The sequence below is a fragment of the Bos indicus genome, chromosome 9 (assembly GCF_029378745.1).
Source record: "Bos indicus isolate NIAB-ARS_2022 breed Sahiwal x Tharparkar chromosome 9, NIAB-ARS_B.indTharparkar_mat_pri_1.0, whole genome shotgun sequence".
NCBI lineage: Eukaryota > Metazoa > Chordata > Mammalia > Artiodactyla > Bovidae > Bos > Bos indicus.
The window spans coordinates 102,495,303-102,516,097 of NC_091768.1; the positions used below are offsets into that span (position 1 = coordinate 102,495,303).

Below are 20,795 nucleotides of genomic sequence, written 5' to 3' on the forward strand. Positions count from 1 at the left end.
TTTGGTGTCAGTGTTTTTGTGCTTGGATGCAGCTACAGCGAGCTGGGACCACAGATAATACTGGGCGGGTTCTAGATATTCTAATGGCAGAAGATTAAACCTGGTTTATTATCCATCTATCCACCCACCTCCCTGTCTGTCACTCTCTGCAGTAAGGATCCCGTCTGAGAACTCTGGTAACAAGAGAAGGAATAATGTGAAGCCATCATATCCATGTGCTTCTCTGACGGCTCAGCGGTAAAGACTCTACCTGCAGTGCAGGAGAAGTGGGTCTGATCCCTGGGTTGGGAAGACCCCCTGGAGTAGGCAATGACAACCTACTTCAGTATTCTTGCCTGGAGAATCCCACGGACAGAGGAGCCTGGTGGGGTGCAGTCCACAGGGTCTCAAAGAGTGGGACATGACGTCACAGCACATGAGTACATCCTGGATAACAAGGGGTGTCCCTCTAGGAGACGCTTGAGCAGCGTGCCCCTGGGAAAAGGGTCCCTTGAGGGTCCCTGTCCATCCTGGAGCAGGCAGAGCTCAGGTGCAGCCCGGGACACCGGCTCCAGCCCTGCCACATGCACTCTCTGTGATGGGGTGAGCGTGTGAGGTCTGGCCCAGGTCACACTCTGCTCGGTCTCCCTAAAATTCACCCTCCACAGCTTAGGCAGCTTCTCCCCCTTGTTGCTGGGGCCATGAAAGTGCCCTCCCTGGCCCAGGAGGGAAGCTGGGGGCCCGAGGAGAGATCAGGCGGGGAGGGGGGTGGCGGTCAGGGGAGCACGGCCTAGCAGAGGGGAAAGCAGGGGACGCGGCCACGGCCTGCCCCAGGCGCGGGGCAGGGTGCGGGCAGTGGGTGGGAGCGGGCGTACCAGCTGGCGTAGAAGTTGCCCAGCGAGAAGGCCACGTAGCAGCACATGGCGAGCACGAGGGTCCACTTGCAGCCGAGCTTCCCGATGAGGACGGGCGGCAGGAACATGGAGGACAGCAGCATGCCGCCGTAGAGCGTGCTGAGCGCTGCCACGCCCAGGCCCTCCTCGCTGTACAGGCTGCTCTGCGGGACACGACCGGCCGTCAGCGTCCGAGGCCGGGGCCAGGCACTCGGGGCCGCCCCCCACCCCCGAGGCCCAGCAGCTGGCTTCCTCTCCTCCAGCCGAGGGGCGGGGGCAGAGCAGATGGCAGTGGGTTAGGGACTGGCAGCCCAGAGACCGCGGGGCGGCCGGGGTAGGGGGCCTTAGGCTTCCGCAGCACCTCCCACCCCCGACCCCCCACTCCCCCACCCCCGACCCCCCACCCGGCCGGGGTGGGGCCTAGGCTTCCACAGCACTTCCCCCACACCCCGACCCCCAACCCCGCCCCCTGGTGAGAGGGGAGAGGGCGTCCAGGCGCCGGCAGCCCTGGTGGCCCCAGGCTACTCGGGAGATGAGCATCGCGTCTGAGCTAGGAGCTCCGGTCGGAAGTTGTGTGGACACAGATGCAGGCTTCTCAGTGCTGTCGTTTTTCACTTGAGTGCCTAGCGAGCTGAGTGTGAAGGGGCCGAAAGGTCAGATAGGTACCAGACCCACTTGGCAAGGGCCATGGCAGGGGTGACGTTTGGTTTTTGCTGTGAAAGAAGAACCAGCCCGATTGCTTCTTCTATTTATTTCACTTATAAAAGGAAAGGAGGGGAGAAGGGGAGGGGGAGGGGAAGAGGGAGAAAAAAGGAGGAGGAGGGGAGAGGGAGGATGGGGAATGGGAGGAGGGGGAGGCTGTGGGGAAGAGGGGGAGGAGGTGGGGAGGAGGAGGGGGAGGAGAGGGAGGGATGGGGAATGGGAGGAGGGGAGAGAAGAGGGGGGGGATGGGGAATGGGAGGAGGGGGAGGAGGTGGGGAGGAGGGGGAGGAGGTGGGGAGGAGGGGGAGGAGGTGGGGAGGAGGTGGGGGAGGAGAGGGAGGGATGGGGAATGGGAGGAGGGGGAGGGGCTGGGGAGGAGGGAAGGAGGAGGGAGGAAAAGGAGGGGGAGGGGAGAGAGGAGGGGAGGAGGGGGGAAGAAGACAAGGGCTCCCCCGGCAGCCAGACCATCCCTCTCGAGGGTCCTCCCGGCCCTGTTTCCTCCTCCTCCATGTCCTACTCAGCCCGACCCTGCGGTCATTCATGGAGGGACGCCTGCTGGGCTCCAGGCCACTGACCAGACAGCAGAGGAGAAACGTGACCTCGACAGGGTCCCACCCCCGCAGAAGCCAGAGCCCCAGACTCAGGAAACTGCCTCGGCCTGAGTGTCAGCAGCGGGCAGACACTGAGCTGAGAGCCCCCGGGTTCCTTCTCCTCCGGCCCCCGCCGGAGTGTCAGTGGCCCTGCCTCCTCGGGAAACACGCGCACCGTGTGAGTCGCACACCTGGCTAACGAGTCCAGACAACCCTAAACCGGGACGTGAACAGCAGCCCTGCTCACCTTCCTTCCCACCAGGTCCCCCGAGAGACAGATGGCAGAGGCCCCACCCACCCACAGGCCTCTGAAGCCCCCCGCAGACTGCAGGCCCGCAGGCTGAGCTCTCACTCCAGGACGGGCTCTTTTCCTCAGGGTAGCCGCCCCGCCCTCTGACCATCTGCCTCTGTCCAGGTGGTGCCCTTTGTCCAAGCGCAGGTCAAGGGTCTTCGAGGGTCTTGAGTTCAAGGCGGGGTGAGCTTTTTCTGAATCTCCCCAAGTGCCTTGCTCCCAGTAGGTACTTAATCGTGTTGGTCAAGTAACTGACACTGAAAATAAGAACCCATTAAAATTCTAAATCTGGTTGGAAGTCAGAAGTCGCATAGTCTGCTGTGAAGTGAGGGTTACCTGGAAATTTCTGCTCATAACTAGTCTCCTGGAGCATGGAGAGAGAGAACAGGCTCGGCGAGGGCCCCTTACTTGCTTAACACTTGAGCCTGACGCCTCCTGACTGGTGAGCTTTCCCCTTCGTGTGCGAATGAGAAGCTGGCAGCAGGGCTCTGCATTAGAATGTCCTTCCCCCCACAGCCCCACGGCCAATCAGCAAATATGTCTGTTATTGACCACAGCGCTCCATTGTCCACCTCTGGGAAGGAAGCTGGATCTCAACATTCAACACGGGAAATGATTTTCAAAAGCAAATCCCTCTCTCTTAATGAGCGACCGTATTCAAAGGCCTGTCTTTGCAAATGTGAGGAGAACCAACTTGCAAAATACATGCCCAAGAAAAAGCCCGTGGGAGTGACCTGTACTCAACAGCGAGAATGGTCGCTCAGCTCGATCTGCAAGTCGATCGGGTGATTGATCAGTCACAAGCGTGGACCGTGGAGGGCTGCTCAAGGAAACGACAACAGCTGCATGGGTGTCAGATGTCAGTGACGTCCCAAAAGGCCACAGCAGGGGACAGTGAGCCCTGCCGGGGAGACTCGGGGGCCAAGCTCCTAGGAGGACACGAAGGCCAGGCCTTCTCGTGCCAGAAGACTTTCTGGAAGGCGTGAGACCTGCAGGACGTGGGGGTGACCAGGGAAATGTCAGGAGGTGTAGGGGGGGTGGATGTTTAGGGGGTGGGTTACAGAGGCCCCATCCTGAGAGGAGAGACCCCAGAAGAGTCAGATGCTTCAGCCAGAGCCACTAAGCTCTCTTCCAGGGAGATGTGGCTGGACGACTAGACCTGCGGGAGACCCAGACCCCGTCCTGGGGACCTGGAGTGGATCTGTAAGCCCGTGGAGCACCCCAGAGGGGGCTTAAGCAGATGAGCACATATCAACGACTTCACTCCTCAAATGGCCATCAGGCGTGCTGAGTGCTCTCTGAGGCAGGGACCCAGTGGCACAGTGGTGGGGGGGCCCGGCCTCATGGAATTCACACACAGTGCAGGGTGGACCGCAGGACCCCGGGTGCACACACAGGGCTGCCTCTCCCAGACATGGGACCCCGGGCACGGGGAAGGAGGAGGAGAAAGGTGACATTCACACTGCAACCTGAACGATAAACAGGAGACTGACTGCTCATGTGGGAGGCAGTGCAGACCTGTGTCAGGAAACCCGGCAAGCACACGACCACATCCAGACCAGGGCTGGGACGCCAGCATGCTCACGGCCGCCTCTGGTACCTCTCTGGGGCCCGAGAATGACGCCAAGCAGATGAAAGCAGAAGGAAGTGATGGAGGCAGGCAGACCCCTCCAACGTGGGAGTCAGCCACCCCGAAGGCCACATCCCTGCTGTCCTTACATGCTGTTCTTAAGCCAGGCCCGGCTGCAAGCATTCAGACACGGCATGCTCTGGATCAGTGGGTGAGGAGATACGGCCCGATTAGCAGGGACAGGCGGGGTTGGGGGTAGGTGGGCTCCTCCCATGACACGTCGGAGGTCTGGTTCTCCAACATCTCTGGTCTTCTGAGGAGGAGGAGGCCACACCAGTGACAGCGGGCCCCCAGCAGGCACCCTGGGGAAGATGGGGAGGCCAGCGTGGCCTCCCCTCAACTGCGCGCTCTCCCCACACAGAGGCCTTTCCAACAGGCTCCTGGGGAGGCCCTCAGATCGCGTGTATTCTCTAGTCTCGCGGTCCCAGCCCGAGAGCTAGGAGTCCTGGCACACCCTGAGGCATGTCCCCCTCTCTGCCTGGCTGCTAAGTCCAGGGGCCAATCGGCTGTCACTGGGACCACAGCTGCTCCCTGAGAATTCTGACCCCATCAGCCCATGCCAGCACCCAAGGAGAGTGGCCTGGGCGACTTCCTCCTATGCAGATGGTGGCACCGATGGGTCTACACTCTCGCTAAGCTCTCCTTCCAGACGCCACTCACCACAACCGACACGGGCTCAGTGCAGCACAAAAACGCAGGCAGTTCATACATACTAGCACTTTACAACATCCCAGAGCTCTGAGCAATGTCTGCAAAGTCACGGATGATCCTGGCAAGAAAGGGACTGTGCCTCCCCTTCAACTTGACTCTGGGCATCACCCGGGCTGAAATTTCACTCTCTGCGAGCTTAAGCAGAATAGAGACCAGATGAGGAAACAGGAACTTGGGGTTCAGGGCTGAATTTGAGCTTCCTCATCAACCACAAGTCCAGAGTTTGCGCCTTAACAATGAGAACAGGTTTGAATCTCTACTCCTGTCTTGACCCTCCGATTCGGAGCCCCTTCCGTGTGCTATTCTGGTTCAATACCGCACGCTCAGAGCTGCCTACTCCTTGTCCATGACCGACAGACCTTGCGAGACCACGCTACGTGTCATCAGAAACCTTACAAACGCTTCACTGGGGGCAGCACCCAAGGCACAGAGCTGCTGGAGGCGGCGCCAGGGGCATGATGACCGGCCCCTTCCTGCCCAGCCCTGGCGGTTCCTTGAGGCTTCATTCACGGTGAAAAGTCAGACTTAAATTGGAACTACCCGGGGCAGATCAAGCAGGAATCCGTGTGGACCTCCGATGAGTTCGCATTACTGCCCTGACCACAGACTCACAGTGATTAGTCTTGTCTCCTCTCACCCACAAAAGGTAAGGCAGACCTTATCAAAGCCCTCACCCGAGTCCAGCTCTCCTCGTCCAAGGGTCAGACACCAGCAGTTGTGCAATCCCGCTGAACTGGGAGCGGAGGCTGCATGTAGAGCCACCGTCTGTGTAGAGGACTGGGGAGGGTGACCTGGACAGACACCCCACGTTCCTCGCTGTCCCGAAGGGGAGGTCAGGCGGCCGTCGCACACCTACCTGCAGGCTCTGCAGCCCTCCGTAGGCAGTGAAGAGCAGCAGAAACCCAAAGGACAGCACGAGCACGTTCTTCAGGTTCCCTTCCATGGTGCCGGCCGAAAGCGTCACGCCCGAGCAGCTCTGCAGTTCCCTGAAAGACACCAGCCCGGCTCAGGGAGAGCAGCCGGTACGCAGAAGTCACGTTCTGTCCTGGAGTCCGAGTGAGGCGTGCGATAGTCACCCAGGCTGCTGAGAGCTGATGAGCTCGATAACCACGGACTCCACGAGGCACCCCAGCACTGGTATTGCTAACCAGGCAACACTTAGGACTCTCATCAGCTTGTGTGCACCAGAACTTTTTTCTGTTAATTTCCAGTAGATATGTCCATGTGGGAAAGTGATGATTTTCATATCACATGGTATAATTGCCTACATTACATAATTAGATATATGTGAATATCTTAAAGAACAAAGTATACATGTCAGCTTCAAGATCCATAATTCAACTTCTGAAAAAGAGCTGACATGATTGTAAGACCCAAGGGCCAAAGTATTAGTATGTCAAAGACTAAATGACTTTATAGCACTGCAATAAGGTAACAGAATTTATATAACACTTTATAGCTTGCAAAGCCTTTTATACGCTGTCTTACTTACGGTACAGTGATAATTATCATCAGATCTTAGACCCATTACCAGACAGGGAACAGCATCAGAAGACTTTGAGGGGTTTGAATTTCAGATTTAGACCAGTGCTGTCTTAGAGAACTTTCTGCACCATCCAATGTAGCAGCCATTTAAATTTCTATTTTAATCAATTAAGATTAAATGCAGACTTCCCTCATTTTCCTGTGTGGAAATGAGGCGGGGTCTCGGGAATCACTGCAACAGGCGGGCACACAGTGAAGGGGCGGGTGACCTGCCTTAGAAATGAGGGAGGCCTTGAGAGCCCACTGCTGAGAAACATGGTCAGGTGAAAAAAAAAAAAAAGATTAAATGCAACTGTGAGTACACTTCCTTAGTGACACTGCTACATCGCTTCAGTCGTGTCCGACTCTGTGAGACCCATAGTCAGCAGCCCACCAGACTCCCCCTCCCTGGGATTCTCCAGGCAAGAACACTGGAGTGGGTTGCCATTTCCTTCTCCAATGCATGAAAGTGAAAAGTGAAAGTGAAGTCGCTCAGTCGTGTCCGACTCTTAGCAACCTCATGGACTGCAGCCCACCAGGCTCCTCCGTCCATGGGATTTTCCAGGCAAGAGTACTGGAGTGGGGTGCCATTGCCTTCTCCCCTCAGTGGCACTAGCCATGTTTTATGTGCTTGAAAGTCACATGGTTATTGCAACTGAGGAAGTGAATCCATAGTTGCATTTCATTTTAATTGATTAAAATAGAAATTTAAATGGCCACATGTGGCCAGTGTGATTGTATAGAACGGGGTCAGTCTAGAGTTTAAAGAGCTTATCTCATATCTCACAGCCAATAAGCAAGCAAAATCGCTTGCTTTCTGATTGTGTGTCATTCTATTCAATTATTAGTAAAACTTGGAGTTTGAAGACTGTTTTGAAAGCTCTGTGCAGACAGTTATTTTAATCTAATTTGGATTAATAAGGCAAACCTTACAGTGAAGGTAAGTGTTACCCGGGGTGGTGACCCAGTTCAGGGAAGCAAGTCATACCACATGAACAGCATGATGAAGTTCTTCTCCTTGCAGCTTAACTTATTCCTATGGAAATAACATTTTGCAGAAAATGACAGTTCTGGGGACTGACTGAGCATGAACTATCACACCCACAAAGACGTGAGAGCAGCAAGGTCTACGAAAAGCGATGGTGGCGACAGAGACGAGCGAGGTCTGAGGGTCTGACCCTGATCCTGTAACTTCTCAGCCGGACCATCTCAGACGGATCACTGACTCCTCAAATCTCAGTTTCCTCTTGAAAAAGGAGGGTTGCAGAAGTTCAAGAAGCTAATCACTGGGAAAGCCCTTGGAGCAGCCTTGACACAGATCACCAGTGAATGTTAACTGGCTAAGATGACATGTCAACTTTCACTGAAGATATCGGCGGGGACAATATTCCAAGAAACATCGCACCTATAAGCTAGTGACATTACGTATGAAATAGATAACTGATGAGAACCTACTGTATGGCTCAGGGAACATACACAGTGCCCTGCTGCTAAGTCGCTTCAGTCGTGTCCGACTCTGTGTGACCCCACAGACGGCAGCCCACCAGGCTCCCCCGTCCTTGGGATCCTTCAGGCAAGAACACTGGAGTGGGTTGCCATTTCCTTCTCCAATGTATGAAAGTGAAAAGTGAAAGTGAAGTCGCTCAGTTGTGTCTGACTCCTAGTGACCCCATGGACTGCAGCCCACAAGGTCCTCCATCCATGGGATTTTCCAGGCAAGAGTACTGGAGTGGGGTGCCATGGCCTTCTCCTACACAGTGCTCTGCAGTAACCTAAATCAGAAGGAAATTCCCAAAAGAGGGGCTATATGTTAATAGTCAATTTTCCAGTAGTCATGCATGGATGTGAGATTTGGACCATAAAAAAGCCTGAACACCAAAGAATCGATGCTTTTGAATTGTGGTACTGGCAAGGACTCTTGAGAGTCCCTTGGTCTGCAAGGAGATCAAACCAGTCAGTCCTAAAGGAGATCAGTCCCGAATATTCATTGGAAAGACTGACGCCAGAGCTGAAGCTCCGATGCATTGGCCACCTGAGGAGAAGAACTGACTCATTTGAAAAGACCCTGGGATGCTGGGAAAGATGGAAGACAGGAGGAGAAGCAGGCGGCAGAGGATGAGATGGTTGGATGGCATCACCGACTCAGTTAACGTGAGTTTACCCAAACTTCGGAACAAAGTGAAGGACAGGGAAGCCTGGCGCGCTGCAGTCCATGAGGTTGCCAAGGGTCAGACACGACTGGGCAACTGAACACAGCATAGCTGCTTCACTGCACTGGGTGGTAGAAACTGACGTAAGCAACTACACTCCAATAAGTCTTTTAAAATGTCATACCTAGCAAAACATGGACTTTTCACACCAATCTTATTATCGATTATCTGACATCCTTTTTATTCGTCAGCAACTCTAGCTTACTTCTATTCCGATCTGTCTTTATCCATGAAAGACTTATCTTTTGATATCAGAAGACCTTCCTAGGGTTTTCTTCTGCTACTCGCTGTTCAAAGTTACCAGAATGACCTTCTGGACTTTCTAACTGGCTCCATGCACACCTCCAAGTAGCTGCCGATCCAGCCGTTTCACCCTCAACCAGGGTCTCCCGAGGAGCTGTGAGTCTGTGCAGAGGCACGTCGGGGGTCTGCTTCTGGTCTCTTCCACCCCGCCCCCTAACTGTCCTCTTCTAATCAGGAATCAATCACTGAAATCATTGCTTTATCAGGTTTTTTTTTTCAGTCTCCCTCTTGGTGTTTCCCCTTTGTCTTAAGAGGGATTTTAAAAATGAAACAGATGGTTTGCAATCAACCTTGCTCTCTAGCAAGACAAAAATGTTTCTTTTTTCCCCTCCAGTTTTATTGATAAATAATTGACACACATCACTGTCTAAGCTGATGGTGTGCAGTCTGATTTACATCTATTGTGAAATTATAGTCACAATAGGTTCATCTAACACCTGTCTTCTCATATGGATACAATAAGAAGAAAAGAGAAATGAAAAAAATTAAAGGTTTCCTCATAATGAGATCCTAAAGATTCATTCTCTTAATAACACTCCTGTGTATCAAGTAGCAGTGAAAACTGGAGTCATCATGTACGTTACATCACAGTACTTACTTATCTCCTAGATGGAAGCTTGAGCTTTTAGCCCACCTTTCTCCAGTCCTTCCCCCTCCACCTTCTGCCTCGGGTAATCATAAGTCTGACCTCTTTTTCATGAGTTTGTTTTTAAATTTTTCTAAAAAGATTCCCAATGTAAGTGAGTTCATACAGTATTCCCTCTCTCCGTGACTTCACTTAGCCCAATGTAAGTGAGTTCATACAGTATTTCCTCTCTCCGTGACTTCACTTAGCATAATTGAGGGCAAGGTCCGTCCACACTGTCACAAACCGTAGGATCTGCTTGCTTTTCACGTTGCGTATGACATTATATTAATCGTGTATATATGTTATATAAATGTGTAGTGTGTTTGTGCTAGTCACTCAGTCGTGTCCGACTCTGTGACCGCATGGACTGTAGCCCACCAGGCTCCTCTGTCCATGGAATTCTCCAGGCAAGAATACTGGAGTGGGTTGCCATTGCCTTCTCCAGGTATATATATGTACATGCATATTATATATACCACAACTTCACTCGTCTGTCTGTTGGTAAAAACGTACCTGACTTCCTGGCTCTGGTAAGTCACGCTGCTGGGCACCTGAGGGTGCAGGCATCTTTCTAAGTCAGTGTTTTCATTTTCTTCGTGTAAATACCCAGGAGTGGAATCTCTGGACCAAAGGGCAGCTCTGCTCATGATTTTCTGAGAACCTGCTCTGTGTTCCATGGTGGCTGCCCCAGTTCAAAACCCTCAGTGCACGAAGCTTCCCTCCTCCTCATGTTCTTGCCGGTGTTTGCCACCTCCTGTCTTGATGGTGATGGTGGTTCTAACAGGTGTGAGCTGATATTGCTTCATGGGGAGAGAGTCAATTCCTAGGCAGGTGGATAAGAAGTCCAGGGGTCCCCAAGGAGAGAGGGGTCTGGAATTCTCAAGGAGGAAGAAAGGAAAACCTTTTTTTTCCCCCTCTACATTCCTTAGGATTATATAACAATAATGTATCCTGCTTGAGGACAGTTTCTGGAAAACACCTTCTGGCTAAACCTGTTATCTTAAAATGTAAATTATGGGAGTAGGTCTAGTAAGATCTTTACAACCTCCAGACATTCTTTTGATTCATTGTAATAACTAATTAAAAGATATATAACTCCGTTGCTAACACTAGCTAGGGGGCACTCTCCATCCCCCTTCTGATGTCTGTGTCAGAAGCTTTCTCCATCTCTTTTATACTTTAATAAAACTCTATTACACAAAAGCTCTGAGTGATCAAGCCTCGTCTCTGGCCCCGGATTGAATTCTCCTCCAGAGGGCAAGAATCCCGGCGTCTTTTATGGTTCAGCAACAACCTTTCAGTGGTTTTGAATTTCCGTAACACTAGTGATGATGAACACTTTTCGTGTATCTTCTCTGGAGTAATGCTCAGTTCCTTTGCCCATTTTTTAATTGAGTTATTTTATTTTCTACTGTTGAATTTATATGGGTTCTTTATATATTTTGAATATTAGCCTTTTATCAGACATATGGTTTGCAAATGTACTTTCCCATCACGTAGGCCGGCATTTCACTTCGTTGATGGTTTCTTTTGCTGTGCAGAAGCTTGTTAGATTAACGTCCTCCCACTCGCTTAATTTTTATTTTGTTGCTTCTGCCTCCCTTGGCATATCCAAAAAATCATTGCCCAGATCCACATCTGGGAGAATTTTCCCATGTTTTCTTCTAGGAGTTCTGTAGTTTCAGAACTTCCATTAGTTTTTAATCTCCCTTGAGTTAATTTTGGGAAATGGTGTAAAACATAGATCCTATGTCATTCTTTTACCTGGGAATATCTAATGATTCCAGCACCATCTATTGAGTATTCTTGGTTCCCTTGTCAAATATTGACCGTATATGATTTGGTTTATTTCTGGGCTGTCTGTTCTATTGGTCTAATTGTCTGTTATTATGTTGGCTCCACACTATTTTGATGACTATAGCTTTGTAGTATAGCTTGAAATCAGGACGTGTGAGTCCCCTTGCTTTGTTCTTCTTTCTCAGGATTTCTTAGGCTCTTCAAGGCCTTTTGTGGTTTCACATAAATTTTAGAGGTGTTTTTTCTACTTCTGTAAAAAACAAATGTCATTGGAATCTTGATAGGGATTGCATTGAATCTATAGGTAGATTTTGATAATATTGCTATTTTAACAAAATTAATTCTTCTAATCCATGAACACAGAATACCTTTCCATTTATTAGTGTCTTTAATTTCTCTCGTTGATGTCTTGTAGATTTCAGAGTAGAGATCCTTTGCTTTCTTAGTAAAATTTGTTTCCAATGATTTTGTTTTTGATGCTATTTTGAGATCAATTTCTTTATTTCTCTTTCAGAAAATTTGTTGTCAGTGTATAGAAACACTGCTGATTTTTATATGTTATTTGTTTGTATCCTGCAATTTTACTGAAATCTTAAATTTTTTTGGTTGAGTCATTAGAATTTTCTTTACATAAAATCAAATATAAATAAGGACAGTTTTTCTTTCCCCTTTACAATTCTGATGCACTTTGCTTCTTTTTCTTGCCTGATTGATCTGCTAGGACTCCTAACACTATGTTGAATAGGAGTGGGAAGAGTAGGCTTGCCTTATTCCTAATCTTAGAGAAGTTCTCAACCTTTCACCGTTGAGTATGATGCTTGCTGTGAGCCTGGGGACCCAAGTCAGGTCTGAGCATGCACTGAGCTCTCTGGTCTGCCGACAGGTGAAGCTACAGGCTGTGCTCTATGTCCAAGACCCCTGCACGTGGGGCTGTTGAATGGGCTTTGTGGCTCCCGGGTGCTCTGGGTGGGTCTCTGGTCGCTCAGGCTGAAGCCTGTATTCAGTGATGAGCAGGCCTCTGGGTCCCTGCCCTGGCTCAGCTGGAAAAGCAGCTCTAAGGCCAGGAAAGGGCTGGGCTTTCTTAACTGAAGCCGACATGCACCCCGAGCTTCCTGATCAGTCACTGGCAAACCATCAGCCCCACCCACCTCTCAGCTCAAGGCCTGCTGGGTCACACAACTTCCAGGAGCCCTTGCTGGTCCTCCAGTCAGATGGGGCTGGGAGGCACCCTGCACGTGGGTGGGGGTATGCCCAGCTCCCTTGCCTGGGCGGGAGGGGAGGGGCTGCTCCTGGCTACCCTCAGTTTCCTAGTTGGCTCTCCAGCCTGGAGATGCAAGGAGCTACCGTCAACCTTGGCCCTGAGTTTGTCCCCTGCCTATGGGCAGCAGGGGGCAGGCCACACTGGTCCCCAGCTTTGCTCTGGGGGCCACCTGCTCTGCCTGCCTGCCTCCCAGCTTGAGCGCAGCTGGGCGCACAGCTTGCAGGAGTCTTGCCAGCCTCCTGGTCAGACAGGGCTGGCCGGCTGCCTGTTAGCGGGCGGGGCCGTGACTCAGCTCCTGCCTGGACCTGGGCAAACAGCTCTTAGGTCAGCAAAACTCCAGTCTGAGGATCTAAATCAGGCGAAACCACACCCAGCAAAGCGGCGCACAGTGCTGGGGGCGGGTGGGGGGAGGCTGCCCCCACCCCAGGTCTTGTCCCACTCGGGGGTCTGGAGGCTCGAAGGGGCCCCTTCACGTGGTGCCAGCGGGGGGAGGGGCAGCGCGAGAGCCTGTGGCCACTTTCTTACCCGGCGCACGGTCTCCCGGTCCCTGGGGTCAGGGCGCTGTAGCCTCTGCGCAGACTTCCAGGGCTTGCTCAGTGTTGTCCCGCTCTCCAAGGTGGTCAGTTGCCCTGCTTGTGAAGGGAGCGAAGTCAGGAAGGACCTGTGTCACCATCGTGGTGACATCACTCTCCCAAAATACTTCTTAGAAGAGACGTCCGCCAGGAGGGCTTCCAAACTGTTACTGTGAGGAAGGCAGTCATGTGACACTTTCCCCACGATCAGAGGGGCCCGGGCTCAGAGGTGTGTCCCTACCAACTCATGCCTACTTGCAGACGTGTGGTGGCGACGGGCAGGGCAGGGGAATTTCCGGAACTGAAAGGAAAGCTGTCTCGACCTTTCAGCAGCAACAGTGATGTGTTGGCAGAATCGTGAACCTGAACCCCAGGACGGGGCAAACGCCAAGTGGCTAAAGAGATGCGGTGTAAGTGACTCAGAAGATATCAGCCACCGTTTCACTCCCAGTGTTAACATCAATACCAGACCCTTTGATTAGCTTCCCCAGTGGCTCAGGTGTGAAGCATCTGCCAGCAATGCAGGAGATGCAGGTTCGATCCCTGGGTTGGGACGATCTCCTGGAGAAGGCCATGGCAACCGACTCCAGAATTCTGGCTTGGAGAATCCCATGGGCAGAGAAGCCTGGCGGGCTACAGTCCATGGGGTCACACAGAGTCAGACATGACTGAGCATTGCCACTGTGCAGAAAAAGGATGATTTTGCAGACCTGCTTAAATGTTCGTGATCACTTGCTAGATATAAAAGTGATGGAATGTTCTAGAGAACTGGGTGATGGCCGACGCTGGTGTGATTCCACCAGTCACTAGGTGTCACTGTTTGGCTGCCAGTGTGGGCGCGCTCTGTCCCGTCCAACTCTGTGCGACCCCAGGCACTGCAGCTCCCCAGGGCCCTCTGCCCATGGGATTCTCCAGGCAAGAATACTGGAGTGGGTTGCCATTGTCTACTCCAGGGGATCGAACCCCAGTCTCCGCGTCTCTTGCTTGGCAGGCAGGTTCTTTACCACTGAGCCACCTGGGAAACCTTCTGCTGCCCAAGTTCACCAAAAGCAACTAGGGCTTGAGAGCTAAAGAGCCACATTTTAAATTTTATGTATTTACTTTTGGCTGTGCTTGGTCTTTGTTGCTGCGTTCTCTAGTTGTGGAGAGCGGGGGCTATCATTTAGCTGTGTCTGAGCGTCTCGCTCAGTGGCTTCTCTTGAAGGGAACACGGGCTCTAGAGCGCTCGGGCCTCACAGCTGCAGCGCCATCCTCAGGAGTTGTGGCTCTCGGGCCTAGTTGCTCCGAGGCGTGAGGGATACTCCCGGATCAGGGATGGAACCTGTGTTCCCTGCGTTGGCAGATGGATTCTTATCCATTGCGTCACCCAGGAAGTCCAAGAATCACATTTTAAATGAGCAGACTTTCTGCTAAGAAGCTAAACATTGCTCTGAATTCAAGGGAAGTCTAATCAATGATTTGCTCTTTTAAAGGATTTGTTTATGTAAGGAAATTTATATCAACTTTTTTGACATTTAAATCTGACATCTTTGTTAATAAAAACAGAACCAAATAAATTTGCATTTGTCCTATTCATTAATTAGACTTTAATCTACATAAAGAATTAAAAATGTATATGTAGGGCCTGAAACAAATTATTGCCTAAGTTAAATTCTTACACTTTGGAAATAAATGTACTTAGTGCTTTTTTTTTAAGAAAAAAGAAAAGCAATTTATGTTAGCACAACTCTAACTTGAGAAAGTGTTTTTGAAACAGGAGGGAAGGGGGTGGGGTACAACCTTTGAAATAATGACAGGGCCCGGGGACTCAACAGGAACTGATTAGACTCAAATGGGTCCAAGGTGGCAGAGTCAGCAATATTACGCTCACTGTGCTCCAAGGCCACTCTCGCCTGTCACTCCAGGAATCTCTTGACGTCCTTCTTTTGCATTCCAGTCCCCTACAATGAAAAGGACTTTTTTTTTTTTTTTTTTTGGTGTTAGTTCTAGAAGGTCTTGTAGGTCACAATAGAACCATTCAACTTCAGCTTCTTTGGCATTACTAGTCGGGGCATGGACTTGGATTGCTGTGATACCGAGCGGTTTGCCTTGGAAAGGAACGGAGATTGTTCTGGCATTTTGAGGTTGCGCCCAAGGACTGCATTTCGGGCTCTTCTGTTGACTATGAGGGCTATTCCATTTCCTCTAAGGGATTCTTGCCCACAGTGGTAGATACAATGGTCGTCTGAGTTAAATTCACCCATTCCCGTCCATTTCAGCTCACTGATTCCCAAGATGTCAATGTCCAGTCTCGCCATCTCCTGCTTGAGCCACGTCTGGTTCCTAGTGTTCCCGGGTCCCATGCAACATTGTTCTTTACACCATCGGGCTTTACTTTCACCACCAGACACATCCACAGCGCAGTGTTTTCCCCGTTGGCCCAGCCGCTTCCTTCTTTCTGGGGTTATCAGTAATTGGCCTCAGCTCTTCCCCAGCAGCATACTGGATGCCTGCTGACCTGGGGGGCTCATCTTCCAGTGTCATATCTTTTTGACTTTTCTTACTGTTCATGGGGTTCTCTCAGCACCTCAGCAAGCAAGATGACTCAGAAGTGCCATGACGGTTGCAAGGTGGGCCATCAAAACCAAAACGTGAGCAGTGGCCCAATGCCTAGAAATTTCCACCCCTTCCCCCGAATAATTGGAATAATCCTCCCACCCATCAGCCTACGAAGTTATGCAGCCCATACAAGCTACCACACCTCGTGTCGAGGCTGCATTCGCCCTCTGTGGCAGCCCACTCTCTGGGCTGTGCGGTGTGCTTCTCTCTGAATAAACCCACTTCTTGCCTCTCACTGTCTCCCACGGAATTCTTTCTGAGATGAGACATCAGGAACCTGAGCTTCATCAAGTCCTGAAACCAGGCGTGTGCTCTCGGTTGGAAGACCGTGGGGTTTGGCCGGGTTCAAGCCCCAGTCTGAGGGAAACGGTTTCATCTTCTCAGAGCACGTCTTCCAAAGCAGCTAAACCTTTAGAGCAGCAGGCCCTCCTGCTGGCCCCACGTTGAGATGGTCTGGGCCACGGGGACGATGACACGGGGCTGGCAGGGGCCTCTCCTGGGTCCAGCCCCGCCTCTGCCAAGCCGGGGCCTCTGCTGACACGGGGCAGAAGAAGACGAGAAACAGCCCAAATGCTTTCGCCCTCACAGCACTCGCGATGGGAGCAGCGCCCAGCCCTCGCGAGATTCCGGCTCTCCTCTGCCCTCTGGATTCTTAGCATCCATTTCCACCGGGTCCATCTGGGCCGCCTGACTGCACAGCCAGAACCTTCCAGGGGAACTGCAGAGGCCCTGGCCTGCAGCACTGGAGAGGCCACCCCCACGCTGGACGGAAGCAGCAGGGAGAGGGGACCTCAGAGGACCGACACAGCCATCGAGGACACCGCGTGAGCGGGTGGGACCGACTGGGCCCGCGATGGCGGAAGACTCAGCTTCCCGCGGTCCTTGAGCCTGACTATACATTCTCTCTGACACATCAGCTAAATGACACACCCACGGGCAGCATCCCAGTTCCCGGGCTGATCATGAAAGATCAGAAAGTGGGCAGTGGGGCCCCTTCCCCAAAACAGAGGGGAGAGCCCCCAGTAATTAGCCTATGAAATTGCCCAGCTTGTAGAATCGAACCACCCCACACCTCGGGCGCTCCCGCCTTGTCAGAGGGAACACATTCTGTCTATGGCCTGAGCACCTCCCTCGGTGACCTGCTTTCCCTTTACTGCGGCCCGCTCTTGAATTCTTCCCGGCTGGGAGCCAAGGACCCTCATGGCAGCCCGTCCCGGGGCTCAGCCAAGGCCTGCGATGAGAGCATCCTCTCAGGCCCCATCGTCCTGCACCATCTTCACAAAGGAAGAGGGAGAAGACGGCCTTTCCCTTCTCTCTCGTTCTCCCTGTCATTATAAAAGCGTAGCCCACTTATTTCTCCGGACAGAGCCCCCTTACCTGCCTGCTTGTACCCCTCCCAGTGTCCTATATTAACACACCTACTTCTCACATATCACTTTGCCTCTCACTGTATTCCTTCTGGGCTGAGACATAAAGAACCTGAGCGTCAAGTCCTGAAACAAAATGTATGACTTCAGTTAGAAGATTGTGGGTTCGAGTCCCAGCTGAGGAGTTGAGTTCAAGTCCCCCTGGAAGCCAGACACTGTGGGTTGGAGGTCATCCAGAGGAGGGCGGTTTCGGAACCAGAGTGGAGGAGGCCGGCAGGGCAGGGCAAGCACTTCTGACACGCCTCACATCTGCCGTGACAGGCGTGCAACAGAATGGGTCAGCGGGGGCACTGTGATGGGGGCTGCTGGAGCAGGACACACTAATGCACACACAGACATGTACACACGCGCGCACACACACACACGCCATGTACACACGCATGCACACCTTTCCTTTCCCAAAGGCATAACCTTTCTCCCCGCCCAAGGCGCCCTCTGCTGCCTTAGACAGAGAACTGCTTTCACAATCTCCCACATGCCTGCTGGGTGCCCATCCCACGCCAGGTGCCCCCCAGGAGCCGGGTCCCCGCACTGCTGGCATGGTGAGAGCCCCTGTCCTAGAGGAGGAACGGGAAATAGACAACTAGGCAAAGAGAGAAATCAGAAAAAGGCAGGGGAGACGTGCGTGTCATCCCCCAAACAGAGCAGGGAGCCTGGCCGAAAGCCTGGGCACGTGTCCCACCAGGATCCCACCCCCACGTCTCCATGAAGCTGGCCAAGTAACTGCAAGCCCCTGATACAGCCGCTCAGCTCCCCGGATACAAACCCAGGCAGATTTCTCTGGGTGGAAACCCACAGCCCCAGGTCTGCCGTTCACAGACCGGCTCGGCGAGCCCCGCGGAGGAGAGCAGGCGGCCCTGGCAAGGCAGGCAGAGTGCCGAGGAGCCGAGGAGCCGGACGCCACAGCTGGACAGCAAGGGCCCAGCGCCCACGGGCTCCCGAAGCCCAGATGCAGGCAAGGGTGGCGATGCTGATGGCGCGTTTTCTCTGCAGGCCAGGCCGCGGCGGGCAACGGCGCGTGGGGAGATCTCCAAAGATGACTGCACGCCTCTGCTCCACAGCGCACAAACATCCGTACAATTTGAATCTTGCCCCCAAACTAAATAACGCCACCCTCCATTGATTTTACCTAGTTCCGTGGCCTCCTCAGTTCCATCGCAGCACACGGCTTCTTACCCTTGGAGAGTGTCTGAACCCTGAGATGCTTCCCTGGTTGGCTTCTGGTTGCAAAGGGAATGGCTCTTTTCAATGGTACCGTGGGCAGGTGTGTTGTAATGCTTGTTTTCGCTCCAGTAAGAGGCAGGACCTGTTTGTAAATTGCAGAGCCCCTGGCAGCTGCTGACCTGGAAACTTCTGAACTCTTTGGGAAAAAAAACTTGCTGGCAAGATGTAGAGAGACTACAGAGAGACTGGGGGTGATTAAATGAGAACATTGTGTAAAGATTGCTACTGAAAATGATTGTGTGGGTTCTAAATAAAAATGGCAGGAAATCATTGGCCGCTCATACCCTCCTGAGCTCCCCGACGAGCCCCGCCTTCCCTGAGCCCCACCAACGCACGGGCCGGCCTTCGGGGGTGAAGTGGTCCCACCGCCCCACCCTGGGCATCGATCTTCCTGCTGCCTGCCCACTGGACCGACAACTCCCTGAGGCCTCGCCTGTCTAAAGGCGGCTGGAAAGAAGCAAGAGATGTGGTGGGGCCCTGGAGAGGCTGGCAGACAGAGGTGCAGACGGCCTCCCCATGTCCAGCAAACTTTCCTGGGGCTGCACTCTGCATGGGCTGCAGGGGCCTGGACGCAGAGGAGAAGCAGGGCTGCCTCCCAGCCAGGAATCATGGCGCTGAGGGCCCGGCCAGCAGGACTGACAGCCCTCTTTCTGCCTCAGAGAGAGCTGGACCAGATGGCCCTCCCTCTGCCCCAGAGAGAGCTGGACTGGGCATCCCTCCCTCGGCCCCCAGACAGAGCTGCCTGTCTCTAGGGCATCGCCACGTACCTGCTCATCTCGAGCAGTCTAGTCACTTCCCGTCCTCCCGGGGGTGGCAGCAGGCCGGGGAGGGGCACTCCTGCTCAGGCCAGGCGAGGGCAGGTTGATGACGAGCTCTGAGAACTGGACGGGATTGTGAGTCACAAGGCGGAAGAGTTCTGTGCAGACAGTGAGCCGCTCACAGCCCTGGCCTCTGCGGTCTGGGTGAGCCGAGTGTCCAGCGCCCCCGAAGAGGGACAGCCAGCTGGGGGTTCGCAGAGCCTCCATGGCTGGCATCTCTCCTGAACAGTCTTTCATGGCCAAGAGGCAGCAACATGCCCACTGCATCAATGGCCGTCCAAGCCGGGATGGGACTCTGCACCAGGACCCGAGCTCCTCCTGGGGAAGGGTCTGGACGTGGGCACCACAGGCAAAGGCAGGATTCTCCAGGGAATCCCAAACATCCTGCTTCTTAAACTCTGGGTGCAGCTGAATAACGGTGTGACGTTTCACTGTGTCTGACCCACGGCTTGGGAAGCGCCGCTCACCTGGACGGCTAGAGTAGGGATGGGGTGGTGCGACGAGCACCTCTCGTCTCCACCTCTCCTCTGCCCCTCCCCAGCATAGATGCGTCAGGCCTGTTCTCAACAGCTTTCCTTCATGGTGCTCACACTGAAGTTCCTTTATTTCCTAGGAGCTGAGAACCCTGTGTCTTAAGAGCTGGTTATGAACTCTGCTGAGCATCTCACTGTGCCTGGGAGGCTGGGGGGGGTGGGGGCGTGGTCCAGGGGCCTCAGCAGAAAACTACATGGACAGCGGCTCCTTGGGCTGCAGGAGAAGGGGTACATGGGTTCGCAGAGGTCACGGGACACCCCCCGAGTCTCACCCCCACCTTGGGGTTAGGGGAGCTTGAGGTGTGTTGCTGGGGGGCCTCCGAGGCCGGGGACCACAGCTGTCCATCCATCCATCTGTAGCCGCATCCCTAGGACTGACGGGCATTGCTCTCCACCTTTGCACTCAGCCTTTGCTACCTATTTTTGGATTTAGTAAAACAGACAGACTCTACCAAACAAGACGATGCCTGACTTGTGGGTATCACACCCCCAGGACACTCCGGGAGATTCTGACTCTACAGAATCATTTCCTGAAGTGCCCTGGGGTCCAGAAGAGACCAAGATGGTTGAAAGGTTTGCAAATGACTGTTACCTTTGGCCTCCTAAGTGACGCTGACATTGCTCGTTGGAAGTTCCTTCCTGCGACCACGGTTGTAACGTCTCTTTCCCTGTGAGGGGTCTCTGGTCCTGCAGACCCACTACCGAGGAACGAGGACTTGAGCCTCATGCTGCTGAGACCGGAGGTCGTTTGTGTCCCCTCTGTCACGGGAGCCCCGGGAAGGCCTGCTGAAGGGCGCTCGTGGGACCAGCCTTGCCTGGGCAGCTCGCCGGGTTCGATCACTGCTCCGCCTCCTTCACAACCAAGACCCACTTTTACATGTCTTCCTTCAGTCCCACTCCTGGAAAAGATGGCCCCGACTCCGAGAGCGCCAAAGCAAAGTTCTTGGGCAGGAAGGCAGAAGGTTGGGGCCCACTCCAGAGGGACACCCACCACACTTGCTGGTCTGGTTCACCCATGCACAGGGGTGGGGCAGGAGTCCAGAGGACGCCGGTGGGCGCGAGGCCATCCCTGGGATGGGGCAGGGAGGAGCAGGGCAGGTGTG

The 20,795-nt window shown here is 53.3% G+C and overlaps 1 protein-coding gene across 4 annotated transcripts in view; it reads right to left on the minus strand.

Moving 5' to 3' along the window:
* The window catches only part of UNC93A (unc-93 homolog A), a 30,661-nt gene extending 16,031 nt beyond the window's left edge, over positions 1–14,630 (minus strand). Inside the window, exons 1-4 of one of the 4 annotated variants that reach the window (XM_070796519.1) lie at positions 13,046–14,630; positions 5,654–5,783; positions 855–1,031; positions 251–426 (exon numbers count right to left, since the gene is read on the minus strand). In XM_070796519.1, coding sequence (XP_070652620.1) covers positions 251–426; positions 855–1,031; positions 5,654–5,740 — 440 coding nt within the window. In that variant the 5' untranslated portion in view covers positions 5,741–5,783; positions 13,046–14,630. Of the gene's footprint in view, positions 1–250; positions 427–854; positions 1,037–5,653; positions 5,784–13,045 lie in introns of those variants that run through there. The other 3 variants (XM_070796523.1, XM_070796520.1, XM_070796522.1) reach the window with 3 other exon arrangements.
* Between the last annotated feature and the right edge of the window lie 6,165 nt (positions 14,631–20,795).